Source organism: Hevea brasiliensis, chromosome 1 (genome assembly GCF_030052815.1).
Source record: "Hevea brasiliensis isolate MT/VB/25A 57/8 chromosome 1, ASM3005281v1, whole genome shotgun sequence".
Taxonomy (NCBI): Eukaryota; Viridiplantae; Streptophyta; class Magnoliopsida; order Malpighiales; family Euphorbiaceae; genus Hevea; species Hevea brasiliensis.
In genome coordinates, this window is record NC_079493.1 from 4976271 (window position 1) to 4999056 (window position 22786).

The following is a 22786-nucleotide window of genomic DNA, read 5'->3' on the forward strand; positions in this document are numbered from 1 at the left end:
CTCGTTTTCGGTCCCGAGGCAGAGTAAAAATTCAAAATTTTATATCATGAATCAAACCGGTCGAATCGAATCGGACCGGATCGGACCGATCGAATCGGACCGGCCTTTTCTTTTTCTTCTTCCATTCCCCGCGAGCGTCCGACTTCCTCCCCTTCTCTCTCTCTTTTCTCTCTCCTCCCTCCTCCCCTTGCCGCTCTGCCACCTCCTCTGCCTCCCCACCTCGCCGGCGCGCCGCCTCAGCCCTCCACCACTGCCGGCCGCCGCCTGGAACGCCGGAAAACGGCTCCAGAAGCGACGCGCAGTGCGAGCTACCGTTCGTCTTCCCGGCCAAAATCCGGCCGATCTGGCCACCAATCGGACCGGGTCTTATGTCTAAACTCATCTACTCGTCGAGAGCTTTCCATAGACACCAAGAACACCGAAATCCATCGAGCGATTTGTTCAATTTTTGACCGGGAAGTTTTAGCCCATTTTGACTTTCGGGCTAGATTTCTCGCAAACCGTGAATCCCAAGAGAAAACTGAGAGTACCAGAGCGCTCCACTTGTCGAGAGTTTCACGGCGACATAAATTTCAAATTTTTCCGACACCGTTTTTCGATGGGTCCCACGAAACTTCGCAGTGTCTTTCCGAGCATTAAATGAGCTTAGAAAATTCTGAAAAATTTATGTACTAACCCCCGTGTTGTGGGCTTCGTGTAGGTATCCTCAATTCGCGGAAATTCGACAGTTGACCGGGTCTGTGAATTTCCGGCCAGACAGACCCGTTACCGGAAAAGTCTCCGAATTGGACCGAGGTTTTGGCTACCCCCCCATTGTCAGACGTCCTGAGCGTGTCCTCAGAGTCGGAATCGGCAAAGGTAAATCCAAACCTTGCTTTTTTGTAATTTTCTAGTGCTTAAATAGGATTAAAAATCCATAAAATATTCGTGGTAGCTCAGAAAATTATGATTCTTTTTGCAATAGCCTAGTAATATTGCTAAGGACCGCGGGGCAAAGTTTTAGAATTTTTAGAGCTTGTTTGGGTAGTTTTTGCAAAAATGATCAATTATAAGGACTAAATTGAAATTTTACATATTGTGATGGATGACTGATTTGATGGGCCCAGGAGGGGCTGTGTGATGTGATTGAGTTGTGGATATATGGATTATGAATATAGAAGTGTGTTTTGAGCCATTTTGCAGGTTGGGTAGGTTCTAGGTATAGGGGAGACTCTGCCGGATTTTTGGCACGAATTAGGACGTATTTGGTCTTTTCTTAATTGTATTGAGTCATTTGTATTAAATAATTGTAATGTAATTGTCAGGTGAGCCGGAATAGCCTTCTTCCTCCGCCCAGCCGCCACAGTAACCGTTGTCAAGTTTGTGAGTAAAATATTAATTTTAATTGTAATTTCACTATTATTATATGTTCAAGCATGTCCATGCATCACTTATATGCATATATCTATGTAGATAAACTTTAGGCATAATTTATGTTGCATTCATAACTGTGAAAGTACCATGTATGTTGCTGTGGTAATTTGGAGCAATGTGCGTGCGTTGGCGTGCGTGTGATGTGGTGTGGACTATGGATAGGACGGGTAGTCACGGCTTGAGATCTTCGCTGGGACCCGATCCTTCGGGGGGTAGTCACGGTTTGAGTTCTTCGCTGGGACCCTCGATTTGGTTTATTAAGTGAAAGTCCGGCTTGAGTTCTTCGCTGGCACCAGGTTGGATTTAAGAGAGCTGTATAGGGTATCAGCTCCCATATATTATGATTGATATCACTGGGTGTGTGAGTGCTCCAAATTACCTTTATGATGTGAAAATGTTGTTGATGTTGCATTTCACTCTGCAGGGTGCATTAGTTTTAGATAGTTATAGAGATTATAGTTAAAATTGATATTTTACTCTCTGAGTCGAACGCTCACTCCTGTTCAATATTTTTTCAGGCTACAGGAGGATTTTATTGTGGTTAACCTGCTTTTCTCCTTCGCAGATTGTTTATCAATATTTGTGTAATTTTATTTACTCTTAGAATTTCCGCATGTGTTAGAAATACTTAAATGATTCGGGTCTGTAATATAAATTGTTATGTGGACCTGTAAAATTATTATATGCATGATTGATGGACTGGATGAGGAAGCTGAGCTCCCATTTATCTTTATGTTGATATGAGTATGTGGAGGGTGAGCTGAGCTCCCCAATTGATGATTTATTTTGTTTACAGGTCGGGTGAGTCAAAAACTCCCCGTTAAAAGGTCCACTTTATGGTCGGACTCTGTCCGGTTGATTTCTTAAAATTGGACCCAAATGAGCCTTAGAGTTGGGTTAATGAACAGTTAGGCTTACTACGGGCCTCGGGGGCTTTAGGCTGGCCCAGGTCCTAGTGCCGGTCCGGCCCATAGGTTGGGTCGTGACATAAACCCTAAACCCTAAATCTATTTTCAGCTAATAAAAGGATAGGGTGTTCCATTTTTGAATACGTGCTCAGTTAATCATCCAAAGTGGTAGGTGTCTGCATTGACTGGATTAACCCTTAATTTTTCTAACTTTCCACCAAATACGTTCTTAGCGTTTTGGGGTAGTGTTTTAGAGTTTGGTCTTGAGCAGAAGTAGTCAAGTAGGTTTGTGGTTGAAGCTGTGGATTTAAAGAAGTAAAAAAAAGGAAAAAAAAAAAAGCTCAGCAGCTTGCTATTGTCTCCTTTTTCACGCACTCGTGTGAATAGAGATTCTGTCTCTAGACAGCAAAGACAAAGTAGCTAGCTCTATTAATTATTAGATTTGGTGGTTCCATGAAATGGGGCAAAGAACACAAGAAGTTTTAGGATGAAGAAGAAAAAAATTTGTAAAAAAATTGTATTTTTTCATCAAAGAGTTGTTGAATTTTCAATGATAATATTAAAAAAAGTAAAAAATGGCGTTTAAATTCAATTGACCAATATTCAAGCGCTTTGAATTATATTGCCAAAATACAAAATGGTTTGAATTTTTTTTAATTAAGCAATTATTTTATCTCTAAAGTATTTCTTTGAATAAATTCAATACATCTTTTATATATATATATATATATATATATATATATAATTTCATGTTGTATTCTAACAATTATAGTTAGTGGCTTTAACCTCTAAATAGATTTGGGTGGTGATATATTTAAGTGAATTTTATTTATTTTTATTGTTTAAATTGTAATTATGATGAATTATTCTTAATTTTATTAATTATACGTGTAATCTTGTTATTCAAATATATGTATATATACAAATTTTTTAAATTAAGACTTCAATTTATTGAATTGAGAGAACATATATTCCATAATTTTTAACTCTAAACAATTCTCCAAATGCTAAAGTGAATCTTGTTGTCAATAAATAAAAGAAAAAAAAATCAAAATCCCTATAGTAAGGCCACTTATAGCCATATTCTCCTTCCAAGATCAAGACAAGTAATAAGAGAAAAAAAGCAAGCAAAAATAAATATTTTTCAGGCAGTGATCACTTAGCCGTCCATGACTATATATAACAAAGACAGGCAGATAAGATTAGAAAATAGAAAGTAGAGAGGGACATGTGATATAACATTCTTTAATTCTTAGACTTGCATAAACATGGCAGATCAAACATATTCCAGGACAAGATACCAACTTATCAAAATCAATATTATTAAATACATGCTTGGATTATATATGTTATGACTTATAATTGTGTTATTATACTAATGAATTCATTCTCGTGATTTTGATTAGTTCGATAATGGCTCACTTGTATTTATTCTAATGATAATGCTTAAGTCCACCATTGCTCCAAATTACCTACTTAATTTTTTATTAATGTTAATGACTTATAATAAAACTGATGTATGTACAGCGATTTTCTTGTAATCACTGATTATGGTGGATCTTACGTGAATTCTATCATAATTAGTAATTATAATTAAATCGTTGTATGTACAACAATTGTACCAAATAAAAATTCGTGACTTTGAGTGTTTATCTATTTGAGGAGTCTAAGTGGTCTTTTCCTTCGTGATTAGTGTGGAACTAGAATATTATTTTTGAAGGCCAAATAAAAAATAAATTGTAATTATAGTGATATGTAAAATTTTATTATATATATAATTTTATTATAATAAAGAATTTGTAAATTGTCTAATGAACAAAGTTAAAATTAATCAACATTAAAATTGAAGAGAAATTAAATTAATTAAGAGTGTCACTAATTTTTTATTTTATAAAGTTCAGAAATTAATTTATATACTTTACATTCTTTTAATTTATTAAATTATGAAAATTCAAAAATAAAATGAGATATTTCTAAAATTAAGAATTCCACTAGACTCCCTTTTTTTAAATTAAAATTTTATTAATAAATAAAAAACTTAATTAAACAAAATTAAACCTATCATCATACTTTCTATTTATTTATGATCTCCACCAAACCAAAATTAAACAAAACCAATTAAGCTTAATTAGTGCATTCCTAAGCTAACCACTATTGTCCACATCAGCATAAATACAAACAAGTCCCTTGCTTGGTCGGTAAGCGAAAACACTCAACAATCAATGGAAGGGCCCACGACGCCACCTCCATTGGTCGGGTTGTTGAGGATTTCTCCCCCTTCCGATTGGCCGGTCTGTGTCACATCATGTATACACGTGGCACCATTGGAATAAATGGGAGGCTCGCTTACTATGGAAGAACAGGTCGCTACCAGTATAGCCATCCTTAATTTTTTCCCTCGTTGAAGAAGCTAAGCTGTGACCGGATAGAAACCGGCTGTTTCGGTTTATGAACGGTTAGATCAGAGCCCCTATATATGTTACTGAGCTTTAGAAACAAGAAGCAGAGGAAAAAAAAATATATATATATATTTTGGCTTTAAAAGCAGAAGAGCTCGATCTCAAAGCTAGACTAAAATTTGGAAACAATGGCAATTACTAGCATTGCAATAGGATCTCCGGCGGAGGCTAGCCAACCAGATGCCCTGAAGGCAGCTCTTGCAGAGTTCATTTCAATGCTCATTTTTGTTTTTGCCGGTGAAGGCTCTGGCATGGCATTCAGTAAGAGCCTAGATAGCTTCATTTATTTTTCTAATCTTTCTTAGTTTCTTAATATTGCTCTATTTTTTTAATCCAATTAATAATGCTGTCTTCGTATTTTTGGCAGACAAGCTGACCGATAATGGGTCAACAACACCGGCCGGCCTAGTAGCAGCCTCTCTGGCTCACGGATTTGCACTGTTCGTGGCGGTTTCAGTAGGTGCTAATATTTCCGGTGGGCATGTAAACCCTGCTGTTACTTTTGGTGCCTTTGTTGGTGGCCACATAACATTGATCAGAAGTGTTCTCTACTGGGTTGCTCAATTGCTTGGTTCTGTGGTTGCCTGCCTGCTTCTTAAGTTTGCTACTGGTGGATGGGTAATAAACCCCTTCCTTTAACCTAATAATCATATTAATTATTTGATTCTTTAAAAGATTTTGTCAAAAAAAAAGTTTTTTTTTTGAATAGTGGCTGCAACATTAATGTGGTTGATTTTGCATAAATGTTTAGGAAACATCTGCTTTTGCCCTATCATCTGGAGTTGGTGCAGGGAATGCACTTGTTTTCGAGATTGTCATGACCTTTGGTTTGGTGTACACTGTATATGCAACAGCCGTAGACCCAAAGAAGGGTGACATAGGGATCATTGCACCCATTGCAATTGGCTTCATCGTGGGTGCCAATATCTTGGCTGGTGGTGCCTTCGATGGTGCATCCATGAACCCAGCAGTCTCATTTGGGCCAGCAGTGGTCAGCTGGACATGGGATAACCACTGGGTCTACTGGTTAGGTCCATTCCTCGGCGCTGGCATTGCTGCCGTTGTTTATGAGGTCTTCTTCATCAGCCCAAGTACGCATGAACAGTTTCCCTCTGCAGATTTTTAAGAATTCTTCAGAGAGAAAAGGTTGAAAGTTGGGTGGATCTCTTACTTTGGTTTGATTGTTGTGCTGTTGGTGTTGTTTGTATGTGGTTCAAGTAATTCTTGTCAACTGTTGATTCCTGTAACCTTGTTTAATTTCTCTTTAGATTCTCCAATCAGTTAAATTTTGTTCTCTTTCACATGTCCATTTCCTAATCCCAACAATTCCTCCGCTCCTTTCTTTTGCTCTCCTATGATCAACCAAGTTACTATTGACTATACAGGCCAGTTTTCCAATATATATTTCAACATGATCAATCAATAATACAAAACTTCAATTATCAATTAAAGCTACTTTAGCTTAGTGATATGCAGTCATATTTAGAATGGTAAGATCTCATGTTTGAATATCAATAAGAATTAATTATATAAAAAAATATAAATATTAAGTTTTAAGGCAATTTACAATTAAGTTTTTGAGGTATAGCAAAATTTACATATTAGTCCTTAATATGTTTTTGAGTAACAATTTGATCTCAAAGTTTAATTATATTAACAAATTAATTTTGCCATCTAAATTGACCGTTAATTCTATTAATTGTTTTTTAATTAAAATAATTTAGTCTTTAAAATTTTGTTTTATTAACAAAATAGTACTAGAAGTTTTATTTTATTAGAAAAATAGTTTCTACATCTAAGTTTTATAGTTAACTAATTATTTATTTTATGCAAGGAACTTGGAGATGGGAACATGAATGTAAGTTATATATATATATATATATATATATATATATATATATATTAAAGCTGAAAAAAAAAATTTCACTTCTTCTCATGGTGTTTACCCAGGTTCGACCATTGTTGCATTAGGGAATGCGGGTAAAGAATGAACCAAAGGAACGGGTAGATCACAAGCCTAACCTGATACAAAGAGTTCCAAATGATAAGATGAATGAATTTAGAGAGAATGATTCCATGCAGTAGATAAAATCCATATGCAGATGAATTTTCTGTTGAATGATGGGTAAAATATGAAGGCAGTGATAAAAATTGATAATTGCAAATATCTGTGAAATCATCAAACAGGAGGGATTGGAAATTTTTTTCACATCATGCACTACAATAAATCTATATTTTAAAATTTAAAATATGCTGTTGATATGAATTATCAGCAATGTGTATAAATCTCTTAACCTAAAGGTTTTAACAATAATTTCGTAGGATAACATTGTATATTGTTGTATATATATATATTTTTTTACTTCATTTATAATTTTGATGTCTACATTGATGTTATTTATTACTTTAATATAATATAAAGTTGATATTAAAAAAGTATTGTTAAAGTCTAAATTTATTATAGTGAGGAAAGAATATAATCATCTCACTAGCAATCTTGACCTTCATTCTTTTTTTTTTTTTCTTTCTTGATTTATACACTTCAAGACAATTATTACTTTTGAAACTTAGATGACATTTTGAAAAAAAATTAATTAATTTGTGTGTGTATATCAAGTAATCCAAGTACAGATTTTAACTTAGAAAAAAAAAAAAAAAAGAGGACATATTTTAAGAAGCGGGTGGAGGACCTACCAGGAAACTGTTAACATGTATATGCTCCAACTCCATTAAAACTAGGGCTTGTGAGTCCCTACACCATCCCTGCCAAAGATGATTTACTTAAATGTTAAGACCAGCACATGGATGGGGAGAAAGTCAAAGGTTCAATTCTCTTAGTGACCGTCAAAATAGATAATTCATCCACTATCCTATGAACTATAAAGGCAGATGACTAACAATTAAGCCACCCAATTGCAATCCCAGTAGAATTGGCACTTCAAAGCAGTGTAATTAACAGTGGAACTCAAAGTGTATTCTAATCAATTGGGATAAGCAAGCCTTCAAAAGAGACACTATTAGTATCTCACAATGTTGGATCATTCTCAGAGGAACTCTAACCTAATCCAACTTCTATTGTATTATCATTCTCCTGTATGCACCTATTGATTCTTCTTCGCAGTATGCTCTGTAGGAAGATCTCTTAACAACATTGTCCTCTTTTGGTGATCATTCGAATCGATGACATTTCTAGCAAACTAGATACTTATGATATGTATGTTCCAGCTTGATTGGAGCTAAGATTTGGGGATTATACTTTGTAAATTAGGCTAGGAATTAATGTGCATATATTATAGGGTTGGAATCATGTGGGAATTGTAGAGATTATTTCCATGCCTATTTTAAATTCATCCTATAATTTCCATCGATTTGGGGGAATAGTCAAGCTTCCTAGTTCAATTTTTGTTGTGCTTCGCGGAAGCGTGTAAACTGCAAAGAAACAAAATAAACACACAAAATAACAATATTTACGTGGTTCACCCTCTCAACATAGAGCTACATCCATGGGCATGCCATCTTCCACTATCATCAACAAATATAATTATCAATTACAAGTTCAAACTATACCATCCATCAACTCAATTATGCCCAAGAGATTACTCAATGCTCATAATAAATACATTAGTTAATCTTTTTAGTTTCCTTTAGATAAAACCCAATATATTTACTATTACAACTACTACACCAGTCTTCAATTATACATGGGCAAGAGCCTTCTCACTAATGGACAATAATCCATTTCTCTTGAATTTTATGTTTTTTTTTTCTACTTTAGACGAAAACCTCTCTCCACTACAATGGGCAAATGCCTCTCATTAATGGGCAAAGCCAAATTTTTAGCAATTGGCAAAACCCTCTATATAATGGGCGACAACCCCTCTCCATAGGTAAAGCCACTCTCCATGGATAAAACCACTCCCTATGGACGAAGCCAAATAACTTTTCCACCATTCTCCTATTATTGTGTTAATTTCCTAAATCCTAATCTGATTAGGAGTCTCACTCAATTTAGAAATAATAATAAAATAAGAGTTCTACTTAATATAGAAAATGTTCCTTCATCCTATTGAGGATTATTTCTTCCACTCAAATTAGGAAAATGTTTCTCTCCGAATCCCACTAAGATTTTGAGTAGTAATTCTAATAATTTTCTTCTCTCTTTATCCATCTTTTCAGTCTATAATTGGGGAATACCACTTTTTAAGAAAAATTCTGCCAAATTTTCAACAAAATTTACGGACATGATCTTTCTTCTTAAGAGTTATATAAGCAAATTTCAAGAATATGTTATTGTTAGTTGAGAGTTCTTACAATCATACGAACCATATCCTCTGAATTAAAATCTATATTATTCATTGAACTATGTATGATTATATAATTATTTTAAATCTTCATATTAAATAAGCACACTAAAAAAAATTAAATTATCAATTCTACAGTTTCCAGCTAAAATAATCCCATGAATAGTCCAAACCATCGGAGTAAAATACAGGAATACATTATAGATAATTGAAGAAACCTCCCACTGTGTTGTTGAGCCAAATTAACGATGGCAAAGTACAATTTAATTAAATGGAATGGTATGTCTATCTGATATATGCCGCACTTTTGAAAACCTGAAAAACCCAATGATTTTTAGTTTTCTTTGCATTTAATAATAGTCACAGGCCATTTCCAATGGTAGAATTTGAGATATAAATTATTAAATATTCATAAGTGCAATACCTAGCCTTAGGTACTTTGTCTTCTTCTTCCTTAGGGATTGGATAGTCTTGCTAGTGCCTTGTTAACAGTAGTGGTGTTTTTTTTTCTTTAACTAATAGCATTGGTGGTGTTGAGAGACCATTTTTGGTGAAAGTTTCATGTCAGAATCATACAATTGACTAAATGAGAGCATTAATTAATTTTTTCCTTTACTTTCTTCCATTTTTTATCCATTTTTTTTCATGCATGAGCTTTTTCATTGGACAAAAGAATGCAAATGCACAACAGGTACAAATAATAACTTGTTAAATAGATATAATGGATTTTACGGCTAATCACTAAGCTATTATATATCTTATTTCTGGAAGATAACAAAGAAAACATTCCCTAACAAAGTAGAATCTTTTATGATTTTGTCCACAGCAGACCTTGTGCTTAATTATTCTGAATTTAACAAGCAGATCTGTCCTGATTAATGCATTAAATATCAATCCATCTACTTTATTTCCACAATCAAGCAATAGCTAGTTAATGACATACTTTATTGAAAGTATAACTGGTGCCATATTCACATAATTCACTTCCAAGAAGGCTTAAATTCTGGGGATCCGCATGGTTTTTCTGCAAAAATAATGAAATGAAATATTGTATCCTATGAATTTATGCATATATATTTGTACTTTCTTTGTGTGTGTGTGTGCGATCAAAAGATATTGGGATTTTAATGTTGCACCAGCTTCATTCCAACATTAAAACTTAAAAGCTATATCATACATCATTGAACATAACAATCTCCTCACAGGAGATTTGTTAAGGTTCTCTCTTCCTCTCTGAAAAGTGAAAACACACAAACACAGGGACATAGATTATGCATAAGATGATTACACATCAGAAAGCATAGAGAAACCCATACCATACAGGTTAGAGCTTCCTCAGAGAAACTTGACTTCTATGAAGAAATATAAATAAAGAATTTCTGATTAGCCAGTTAAAAACACTGTCCCATACTCATAGGGGAGAAACATCTTACTCTCCTCTTCATCCATTCTCCACAGTGTGTCTGAACAATACTCCCATGATGGAGATGCGATTGAAAGACAGGAGAAATTGCAACCCTCTTCACTGAACCCATCATAAACTGGTTCAATAGTAGTGCTTTCAATATCTTTCCATATATCATCAATTGGGTAACATTTTTCACCTCCTTGCACTGCCTCACCTATATTTTTTCCCCCTGAAGGTGATGATTCAAGCCCCCCTGTATCATAAAAGCTTACTTTTCCAGTCTCTGGGAAAGTTGATGAATTCACTGTAGTAATGTTTGATGTAGGGGAACTGTTGGAAGATGACAGTGATGGAGACATAGCTCTCTTCCTCTCTTGAGCCTTCTTCCTCATATGAGTCCTCCAATAGTTCTTTATCTCATTATCCGTTCTGCCTGGTAATTTGCGAGCAATTCTTGACCACCTGATACATGATCGTCTACCATCAGCTGCTAACTGACGAAAATTTTCCATTCAATAAAAATTTGCTACAATTATGCGGGAAAAATATTTATAAACTAGAATTATGAGAATTTATCAAACCGATTTCCCAATTTGGCATGAAGTTCCAACACAAGTCTCTCTTCTTGGGGTGTCATCTTCCCCCTTTTGAGTCCAGGGTGAAGATAATTAACCCATCGCAACCTGCAACTCTTTCCAGTTCTGTTCAAACCTACAACAAAACCAGGTGGTTAAAGGTGGCTCTTTTACAAAACCACCCATCCCAAGATAACCATACCTATTATTTGCCTCCCGCCACCTTCAAACCTGAAACTTTGGCGATGGAATCCCATCGCCGATCGCCAAACAAGTGCACAAAGTTGATCAAGAGAATGTCCTCCTGTTCAGTCCATGGACCCTTTCTGAATTCTTCTTGCGCCATTTTCATTCTTTTTTTTTTTTTTTTTTTTCCCTCCTTCGATCCGAGCTTGATACACCTACTTTCTGTTGTGCTTGGACATGTAGGTGTGTACGTTAGTGGTATTTATATCAGTACGTATATTATTGATCATTTTTTTATATAATTTTTTTCTATTTTAAAATATCCCATTCTGCATCTTCACCGTACATCTGGTGCACGCATGCTCATATTGTGATAAGATACCGAATGCCCCTGATGTCACCCATTATAAGGAAATAACCAAAATAAGAGATCGATCTGTAGACGTAACTTTCATAATCAGCCTCCCTTGTTTTAATATCAGCATCCAATATTTGTTTATTTATTGTGCAGTATTTTTTTTTTTTTTTGAATTTTTTAGTTCGTCTTCTGACAATTTAATTTTAAGTGATCAATAAAAGATGCTTGATAGTGTTAAAACAGGCACACAAAATATAAGATGCATACATAATTATACAATCACAAAAATAAAAAAAATAGATACAAAATTTACATGGTTCTATCGAAAGGATTATTTCTATGAGTACATAAGAAAAAATATATAAAAAAAAAGTAAAATACAATCAAACAAAATTCTAAGTCTTAATTTTTATGTGTTTTTCTAAATATTTTTCTAATTTCTCACAATAATATGGCTGTAGGCAAAAAATATATATATAATATCATATCATACTCTATTATTACTATAAATTTCATAAAATATTTTAATGGAGTCGCAACACAAACTTTTACAAGTCAAATCATAATTCGAATTTATGAAAATGTATTTAAAATTCAACAGTTACTATGCATGCTTTTGTTTCAATTGTTCATATAATAGAGCTCTGTTATATATTCTGCTATTTTAATTAAGATTATGTATCTCAAAAGTTTCTGCTTTAATTCTCACTAATTAAATCATAAACTTAAATAATTTCAAAATAAAGGGCTAGCTCAAAACTTGATTGGATAAAAGGGAACAACTTGATAGAAGAGACTAGGTCTGTTTTCCCTTATATTCAATTGGAAGGAATGATGGTGCTGCCCCTTGACTTTATTAATATAAGGTCATGGACATTAGAAGTACGTAAAAGGCAAAGAAAAAGAAGAAGAGGACAAAACTTGTAAAGCAGAGGGAATAAGAAGGAACTATTTAAGAGTAAGAAAAACTGAAGGTGGAATCAGATATTATTCCTTTTTCCCATTTTCAAATAAGGAAGTGAAAAGACTCAAACTTTGGAATTAAGTATTATTCTAACTAGAAATTGGAACCATTAATTCAAACTGCAACATGTGTGATGATATATATATATATTCATAATAAATTAAATTTAAAATTTTCCTACAATATAGAAAAATAAACATCATGATACAATTTAAGAATTACTACAACAAATATTAAAATTAGCAGAAAAAAATTTTATAATTATATTAATTTTGCTACTATAAAATTAACATATAACAGCAATATCAACAATTAACGTTAATGGTATATAAAAAAAAATATAGCATCAATTATTATTCATTGTTATTACCATTAATAAACTTTTAGTTGCAATAATTATTATTATTAGTAACTTTTTTTTGTGGCAATCATAATTTTGTTATAAAATAACTACTGCCATAATTTTTTAATAGCAACATGTAGTAATTCATATATTTCTGCTAAAAGTATAAAATTTTCTACCATAAATATAAAATTTGTTGCTATAAATTTATAGTAACAATATAAGAATTGTTGCATGTTAATAAAAAATTATAATCACAACTATTTTACAACAAAATTGTGATTGTTGCAAGAAAAAAGTTATTGGCAGCAATAATTATTACTGCCAAAATAATAATTATACCATAACTTTTTTATATACCGTTAATAGTAACTATTTATGCTGCTACTATACGTTAACTTTATAGCAACAAAATTAATGTGGCTATAAAATTTTTTACTATTAATTTTAACTTTTGTTGTAGTGAATTATTTTCAATGTAAATTTAGAAAATTTAGGAGTTTTATTATTTAGAAAAGTATTTTTATTATTATTTAGGAAATTTATAGTTATTAAGGCTATTATTTTTTAGTTTATCTTATATTTTTAATTAGATATGAATTAGGGTTTTCTAATTCTAATTTAAATAATAAGTACTATAAATAGAGTTAATTTATTATTATTATTATTATTATTATTATTATTATTAATCGATAATAAAACAATTTCTGTAAGGATTTGTTGCTTTTCTTTACCCTCATCCTCTTGGTTGTTCACCAGATGGCTACAACAAGCTGGTCTTTGCAAGCCAATTCTCCCTTAGCCGCCTTGGATTATGCTCATCTTAAGCTATTCTAGCTTCCATATATTCACTTATCTTTATGTAAAGCCGCCTAAGTTGATGTACTTTAAATTCATGATCTCTCATGTAATTTTAACATTGAAAGAAAACAAATTCTTGGGTATTTATATATATAGCATCACACTGCATTTATGGAGCATCCTCTCTGTTCTCTACTTTTATTCTTATGCTTCTTTTCATATATATGGTGATTAATTTTCTTGGGATTTCTTTTATGCTTGTGTTTATTAATTTCAATGGCCAAGTGTGTTTTATAATATTATGAATCTATCTGATCATGATTGCTTGTTGAAGCATAAATCAACACAAAAGAAAATCTTGTGATGCTTTCGTTTTCTGGTTGATTAGATAGAAGAAAATTTGAAAGATGGGTGATGTGGATTCATTGGTTTGTTAATCCACTTATTGTTAAGGTTGTTGGTGTCCTGCATCCGAATATATATATAGCTAAATTAATTGATGCTGCTGTGAACCTCTGAAAACTATTCAAAGTGTCGAGTAAACCTGTAAACAAAAAAAAAAATAGTGAGTTCCGTAACCTATTGGTCAGTTATTCCGACGCTCAAGTTAGATATGTTATTGAGAGTAAAAGAGTGAAAGTAGAGAGTTCTTTAGTAATTTTAACAGAATAAGTATACCTAATTAATGGTTATTTCTCATATTATATATCAAATGGCTAATTAGCCGTTATAACTATCTGCTTGAATATCGAATATTGGGTTAATGTCTTAAGATTCTCTCATAAAAATCCGGCTTTATCATTGACTCGTACTACTGATACTCGGTACAGTTGATACTAGAGTTATCGGGCAAGCATTGCCACTTTATTCTTTTATGTTTATCCGTTCAGCTACACGCGATCGAGTACTCTTGCTCAGTCTAAATCATATGTGTCTTCTTTTGCTTGGTCAAAGTTGCTCGAGACCCTTTTTTACTTGGTCTAAGTTGCCTGAGCACTCTTTTGCTCGGTCTATATTACCATGTTATGGTCTATCTAGTTTTAGTGTATGTTATTATTTTGGCTTTTACCCTTTAATCGAATGTTGACACTTTAACTACTACATTAAACTCCATTTAAATGTTAACTATTTAACTTGATTTTAAACAGGAAATATCAGCAACCAAGGAAAATGATGGGTCAGAGCATATCCCCCATAGGAGCCAACATAATGTGGCACTAGGAACAAAAATGATAAGGAATTGATAATATATCTAAAGTGGAATATGCCATCATGTGCCTGTATATTAATAATACTAACAAACATTAAATTTGTGGCGGAGAATGGTGATGTTAGCATTGAATCAAGCATGGTTAAGAACATTTTTATAAGTAAACAAATGCGATAATGGCACTCAAGGGTTCTTGTAGTGGAGCAGAGCCAGAACATAGAAAAGAGTAACCAAAAAGATGAACCAGTGTGACGTGTAAACCACCAATTTGTGGGCACTCCAATTGATTATATATGGGTAGAAATTTAAGAAATATATATTCATGCTAGTACTTTGCGATGAATTTTCTATTACACCAAAATGAAATCAAGTTGTGTCTAGAAAATTGATTGCATTAATGCTTTTTGTATTTGGTCTGTTTAGGATTGCTGTTGCAGTTACTGTTATGAAATATGTTTTTTAAAATATTTTAATTAAAATTATTAAAAATAAATTTATTAAATTTTAATGATAAAAATATTAAAATAATTTTTAAAATTAATTATTTTAATATTATTCAGAATAATATTTTAAGAAAAAAATAACCAAGTGTTTTTCTGATACCATTTCTCATCTCTAAAAATTTTATACATGACAAAAAAAATTACTACTGAAATATGCGATATTTTCATATTGCTATTTTTTTTCCCCTCCTTTTCTTTTTGTCTGTGGTTGGAACTGAATCTTTACCAAAAGCCACTTGAACTATGAAGGATGAATTCAGTTTTGGCTCTTGGGGGTTTTTCTCACCAATTCTTCTGATGGATTCTCTCCATCCCTTTTACTCTTTACATACTAAACTGGGTACAAAACACATTCCCATCTTAGGATAATTTATTCAATATTACCATGCATGTACAAATTATAATCGATGATTATGATAGACCTATATGAGATTCACCATTTTCAATGTTTATAATAAAAACAGTTTTATTTTAAAATTTTTCCCATTTTCATTAATAATAATTAATGCTATTTGGGTTTGTTTTTAAAATATTCAATTTCGTCCCTTTATTTGTTGAAGAATTCAATTTAATTTATTTTTAATTTTTTATCTAAATAAATTAAATATGAATATAAAAAATATTATATAGCCATATCTTTATTCAGCATCGGTAATAATTTTATGTTGTGTGGATAAAAATTTAATTATGTTAATAGACTTTTTTTTAGAATAAAGGTGAAAGTTAATTTATATATTCAATTTTTTTAAATTTATTAAATTACAAAAAGTTAAAAAAAGTAAAATGTAACATTTTTAAAATTAAAAGTGTCATTAAATATTTTTAATAAAAGTTAGGAGTTAAATTTATATATAAAGCCATTATATATTTGCTTTGTGGTTCTAACAGGAATGCCACATGGCTGCTGCAGCCATACATCATTGCTAACCTCATCTCCTGTCCTACAATATAATAAATTGGATGATAATATATTACATCTGACATGATAAGTTAATATTCATTTTGGATAGTAGAAAATAATTTATATATAATAAATATTTTTTATTATTTAAATATAATATTAAATTAATAATATATATTTATATTATATATATATAAATATTTTTTTATATTTTAATAAAATTATTAAAATTTAAAAAATAATTTTTTTTAAAAAAAAGAAAATTATTTTTTTTAAAATGATTTAATTTTTCTTTTAATAAAAAATATTTTTTATTAACATATTTTCTTAAGTATTTTAAACATTAGAAATTGTAAAATTTATTTAAAAAAATATTTTTTTGCGAAGCATTTATTTTTGTCCTCAATATCAAGGATTAACTTATATATAGGAAACAAACATTCTTATAATACATACTATGTATGGGAGGGACTTGTCTCACACCAAGCTGACTAAAGATCTCATTTTCTTTTCTTTATACGATACATCAAGATCCCATTTCTTTGGGGTGTGAAAAGATGGGAATTTTTTTGCTTGTGATTGATCAAGCTCCACTGCTCTGCCCATATTATAGTACAATAAGAATATTGTAATTACTAATGATAGCAAGAGAATTATCATATCTTGATGATGGCGCTACGAGAGACCATTCCATAATTACACTCTCTACGAGAATATATACAATTCAAATCCCTAGTGATTAACCTAACTTTTTGTGGCCATGATCATGGAATCTAAAGTGGAAATGCTTTTCTTCCTTCTTTATTTTCTTTTATATTGGTGGTTGGTCATAAGAAGATTGCCCATAGTGATAAGCATTACTGGAATGATCAAGAAAAAATACTGGGAGCATGAGTCACTTTCTTGCACTATTGCTTCTGCAAATAAAAAAGTTGATCTAGCTCTGGAATAAGTGATGCCTGGAATTAATTCATTGCAGGATCAGCATTAAAGATTTCGAAAATGGGATGTCCCCATTTTCCAAATTCATAAGATACTCCATAGATAATGAAACAGACCAATAACTTTCCAAGAAAATGATGTCAGTGATCAGGCCAAGTCCTTTCTTGATAAGATAAGTTGTTTATATTATATACTTTTTTTCTTCTCCAACTCTCTCCCTAGAGGTTCATGCCTTTGAGAAAGTGACCTCCAAATAACTTGAAACGTCACTTTTAGCCAATCTGAAATGAAAATGCACAAAAATTGTCCCCTAGCTGCAGAATATTGTTGTTTTTGCTCTATGATGATGATGATGATGATAATAAGGGTACTAAAAACAGTTAAATGCACCCATCTCTATCTTAATTCTCATGAATATCCTGCACCACGTCTAATCGCATTAAAGTTTGAGAATTTTTGAAGATAATGCGATGACTTACATCACCTTCTGCTGGGAAGTCTTCCATATTGAATGGTTATGAGCCCTATCACAAATTTAAAAAAGATAAAGAGGTGAGGAAACTTTATCATGGAAGAACAAGTGTGTGGCTATTTTAATTGTATGGCAACTTGCAGGGAAGAACTTGAGACACATTTTAGCTATAATGCCTGGCTTAATAGAATTATGTCACAAAAATCACTTTCTTCCTATTGTTGTTTCTTTATGACATAGGAGCACAGCCATCCATGAAGACTTTAGATAACTATCATCATCATAATTTATAAAGTGGGGCAGAGAGTAAGAAATTAATGTTTTGTTTGGTTCACAAATGGAATAATATTTCATGTTTATAAAATAATTATTTTCACTTATTTATTTAATTAGGCTTTTGTTCAAATATATTCATTATTGGTATATTATTTAATTGAATAAAAATATAATTATATATAGCAATTTCTGTATATTTATACTTAATTTATTTAAAATGTTTTAAGAAAAGTTCGTAAAAAGAATCATGAAAATATAAAAAAAAATAAATATGAAAAATAAATATAAATTAACTGAAAATAAATATAAAGAATAATTAATAAGATATCAATAAATTATTATAATATGAAAATTACCATAGGGATTTTTGTGAAAATTATTGTTTATCTTCCTTTAATGGTTTAATTACTTAAATATTATTTTATAAGTTTGAGAGAAAATTTTAATTGAACATTGTATCTTTTATTTACATTATGAGATGATTAATTTGATTTTTTGATGTATGATATTGATTATATAGTTTATAACTATGATTTTTAGTTTTCCTAATATTGATTAAATCTTAACTATTGTTATCAATTTTTTTAATTATAAGAAATTAAGTACATAATTTTATAATTTTATAATTATAGTGGACAACAAAAGTGACTTTGGTTTATATAATGACTATTGACTCTTAGTTTTTCTAGTACCAATTAAATTGTAGCTATTATCATAAATTATTTTTTATTATAAAGAATTAAATACATGATTTTACGATTATAGTGGACAATAGAAAGATAGTTTATGCGTTTGCATAGCTTGTGATTTTGTATTTTGAAAGTCATTAGTTTGATATAATCCTCCTGTTTGGAAACTATGATTTTGCAAGAATTGAATTGAATTTTTAACCAGAATAATTATTTTATGGATTTGAGATAGTTACTCTATTTCATAAATCATATGATGCTTAACTCCAAGTTTAGCTCGTTTGGCAAGCGTATATTTTTTTTTCCTTTGTTGATCACACTTTGAATTATAGAGCCATATTTATCATAAATGAGACTTTTTTTTTTCCCTTTGTGAATTTTTAATCTCAACAAGAATTAAAGTTAATTGGATGAAATCTAAATGGTTCAGCCTAATTAATGGAGTCCAAATATATTCAAATCAAATTGACAAATCAAGTAAAAAAATTGTCACCTTAAACTGAGATAAACGAGATAGTTAAATGTAATATGTGGGTGCTCGTATATAGTAAATTCACTGAATTGATTCATACAAGAATTTCATACATGAAAAATGACTTTTGTTTATAGAAAGACTTATGTGATAATTGTGTAAGTGCTCCTTTGACTTAACATCACTAATTATCTCACATAGAGATTACTACGTGTTTTGATAATGCTTTTATCCTCATCACGAATGGCATATGGGACAATCATTGAATATGGTATATATGGATGGCATTTAGTGAATAAAAGAGGATTCATTACTCTATGTGAATTAAAGATAATGTTCCACAGTTCTTTACTAGCCATGATTTCTTTACCAGCCATGATTTCTTTACTAACCAGGATTATTAAATCCTTGTACAAGGTATAATTATGTAAGATTTGCAAATAGGAATTGAAATCTTATTTGTTGAGTTAGTCACTGCAGCATTAATAAATATTATTTGATAGCAGACACACTCAATACTTAAATGTCTAAATCAAAATATATTTATAAAAAGAACTAAAAAAAAATTATTGCTAAGAGGTCAGTCAAATCACTTTTTTTTTTTTATATTTTAGTGATCATAATATTGCTAAATGTGAATTTTGATTTATAAATATAATTAATCAATTAGATTGATGATAGATTAAATGGTTTTATTCATCCAATTATGTTCAGAATTATAATTATATTTATTGCCAATACATTTGAGATTTAATGAGTTGCACAAATGAAGATTATACGAGATAAATTAAAATAGAGGTAAAATCAAGTAGGACTTAATTGAAAAATAATATTGAAAAATCTAGACACTAAAATGTAATTTTACAGGGACTATTTTCACCTGTTAAATTAATTAAGGACTTAATTGTAAAATTTTCTAAAGTTATGAGATATTTAACTCTTTAGAAAATAATATGAAATTATCTAAAATAAATTATTAAATTAGTAATTACAAATTACCTTCTATCTAGAAAACTCTCCTTTCCCTCCATTTTTTTATCATTTCTTTTTCTTTTTTTTTCTTTTATTATCTCCTCTTTGAATGGCCATAGGTGAGTATTTTCACAAATGATAATCCTTCTTCTTCCTTTTTTTTATTGATTTTTTTTAATAATTCCATATCTCTATTCGTTTAGAATAAATTTTGAACGTATTTCTTCAGATTTATTATTATTGATAGATTTTGAGTAAATAAATCTTTAGATCTATCCTTGTTGGTAGATCTTAAGTTTGTGTGGTTTTTTTTTTTCCCTCTTTTAATGCAGCTTTTATGTGTTTTAGTTATTAAGACCATTTTTTTTAGAGAGTACTCTACAAGATGCATATCCTTCTTTCAATAAAAGATCTAAATTAGGTGCTTATGTAATGAGGCTAATAAAAAGACAATTAATTCGAAGAGTGGAGCATACAGTCCGCTTATTGGCTGATTTACGAGCTTCATCAATACTATTGAATCTTTCAAATTTTTTATATTATTTTTTTATAAGTGGTTAGTTATATTTGTGTAAAAATATAATATTCTATTTTTTTATTTTTATAAAAGAAAAATTACTAATTAAAAAAAAAAAAAACTAAACCCTCGTTATGGAATCTTAATTAGATTTTTGGTCTACATTAGAGATGGTGGACATTGTAACACCTTCCTACTAAGTAGTCTATACAATCTACTGTTCTGGTGACTAGTGTCTGTCCGGACAGTCAGAATGTCTAGAACTATATCTGTGTCATCTAGAAAATCCATAAATAAAAATTAATAGAAGTCACATGAATGTGAAATGGAAATAAAAAAACAAAACAAAGCATAATGGGTTAAATGAGCTGAGGTCCCCGCGATGAGTGACCGAACCAAGAAGTGACTGTGAGCTCAATTGCTACCCTAATTTCGTGTGGGACTCTGTGACACTCTAAGCTTGGGAATAATTGCGAAACTAATGGTAATGTGAAAACCATAGAAAAGAATAGAGTACCAGCTCAAATCATTGAATTAGAGTTCGAGGAGTAACCTAGTGCCATTAGAAAAATTAATTAGATCGATAAGGGGCAAAATGGTCAATTCACCCTTAGAGATGACTTTTGGCTTAAATGTCTATTAAAATGTAGGAAATTAAAATTATGAAAATGAATTAAAAATGAAGAGAGTAGGGAAAGGAAAGAAGAAAAGAAATGAATTCCAAATATTAATTTGAATTATGACATCATCAATGACATACGCATGACACAATTAAATATTTAATTTTTAATTTATGAAATATAGAGATAATTATAACTTAAAAGGGATAATAGTTAATTAAAAATCAAATTCTTATCTTCTCTTTTTCCGTTGGCCGGCTCACCTTCATCTCCTCTCTCTTTTCTTTTTCTTTCTACCATTAATGACATATTATGAGCTCTTAAAACCCTAATTCACCCCATAATTTCCTTATAAAAATTCTAGAAAGAAGATTGGGAGAAAGAAATTTGAAGAAAATTAAAGAGAATTGGAGTTGGTAAAAGCTTCATAGAGGTAAGTGGTATTTCAAGCCTTCTCTCTTCTTCTTTCTTTGAAATTGAGTATAATTGTGAGAGTTTAAGATGATAAATTGAAAAATCATGCTTGTTTTTGGAGGAGAAAAATTCGGCCCGCCTAGAATAAATTAGGATTTGATGCTACTTAATTGAATTGAATATGAAATTAAATCTAAATGAAGTTGTATGGGTGGTTAGTAAAGTGAAATTCACATGAATTGACATGAGTTGTGGAATTTTGAAGATGGAGAATTAGGGTTTTGGGAAGTGTAACACCCCTGATTTTTTATATATTATTATTGGGCTTCGTGTAGGTATCCTCAATTCGCGGAAATTCGGCTTGTCCTGGATCGTGAATTTACGCCGCATGCATCAGCCACCGGAAAAGTCTCCGAATTGGATCGAGGTTTTGGCTACCCCACCATTGTCAGGCATCCCGAGCGCGTTCCCGAAGTCGGAATCGGCAAAGGTAAACCCGAACCTTTCTTTTTCGTAATTTTCTAGTGCTTAAATAGGATTGAAAATCCATAAAATATTCGTGGTAGCTTAGAAAATTACGATTCTTTTTGCAATAGCTTAGTAATATTTCTAAGGACCGCAAGCGTAGTTTTTTAATTTTTAGAGCTTATTTGAGCAGTTTTTGCAAAAATGATCAATTATAAGGACTAAATTGAAATTTTACATATTGTGATGAATGATTGATTTGATGGGCCCAGGAGGGGCTGTGTGATGTGATTGAGTTGTGGATATATGGATTGTGGATATAGAAGTGTGTTTTGAGCTCTTTTGCAGGTTGGGTAGGTCCTAGGTATAGGGGAGACTCTGTCGGATTTTCGGCACGACTTAGGACGTATTGGTCTTTTTCTTTGTTTGTATTGAGTCAAATTTATTAAATGATTGTAATAAAAATTGTCAGGTGAGCCGGGACAGCCTTCTTCCTTCGCCCAGCCGCCTCAGTGACCACCGTCAAGTCTGTGAGTAGAATATTAATTTTAATTGTAATTTCGATATTATTATATGTTCAAGAATGCCCATGCATCACTTATATGCATATATTTATG

General features: G+C 31.3%; 2 protein-coding genes across 3 annotated transcripts; one reads left to right on the forward strand and one right to left on the reverse strand.

Annotated features, from left to right (window-relative positions):
* The first annotated feature begins 4823 nt into the window (after positions 1–4823).
* LOC110636510 (aquaporin TIP1-2) lies at positions 4824–6133 on the forward strand. Its single transcript, XM_021786239.2, has 3 exons — positions 4824–5041; positions 5148–5398; positions 5532–6133. Exons 1-3 carry the CDS (start codon positions 4909–4911, stop codon positions 5904–5906), a joined length of 759 nt encoding a protein of 252 aa, XP_021641931.1. The 5' UTR covers positions 4824–4908; the 3' UTR covers positions 5907–6133.
* Positions 6134–10197: 4064 nt separating this feature from the next.
* Positions 10198–11497, reverse strand: LOC110636518 (transcription factor MYB59-like). Of its 2 annotated transcripts, none has more exons than XM_021786251.2 (3): positions 11296–11497; positions 11071–11200; positions 10198–10951 (listed from the first exon to the last, which is right to left on the reverse strand). In XM_021786251.2, the coding sequence occupies exons 1-3, from the start codon at positions 11414–11416 to the stop codon at positions 10465–10467; spliced, it is 738 nt and encodes a 245-aa protein (XP_021641943.1). In that variant the 5' UTR covers positions 11417–11497; the 3' UTR covers positions 10198–10464. The 2 variants fall into 2 exon arrangements, with proteins under 2 accessions (XP_021641943.1, XP_021641942.1); XM_021786250.2 differs by having other exon boundaries at positions 11267–11469.
* Positions 11498–22786: the final 11289 nt, after the last annotated feature.

Excerpts from the sequence above, each read along its gene's own strand:
- LOC110636510 (XM_021786239.2), top strand. The coding sequence starts at position 4,909 with ATGGCAATTACTAGCATTGCAATAGGATCTCCGGCGGAGGCTAGCCAA. Across the intron at positions 5,042-5,147 it reads AGGCTCTGGCATGGCATTCA|ACAAGCTGACCGATAATGGG; the intron begins GTAAGAGCCTAG and ends TATTTTTGGCAG. Across the intron at positions 5,399-5,531 it reads AGTTTGCTACTGGTGGATGG|GAAACATCTGCTTTTGCCCT; the intron begins GTAATAAACCCC and ends ATAAATGTTTAG.
- LOC110636518 (XM_021786251.2), bottom strand. The coding sequence starts at position 11,416 with ATGAAAATGGCGCAAGAAGAATTCAGAAAGGGTCCATGGACTGAACAG. Across the intron at positions 11,201-11,295 it reads TTCCATCGCCAAAGTTTCAG|GTTTGAACAGAACTGGAAAG; the intron begins GTTTGAAGGTGG and ends GTTTTGTTGTAG. Across the intron at positions 10,952-11,070 it reads CATGCCAAATTGGGAAATCG|GTGGTCAAGAATTGCTCGCA; the intron begins GTTTGATAAATT and ends ATCATGTATCAG.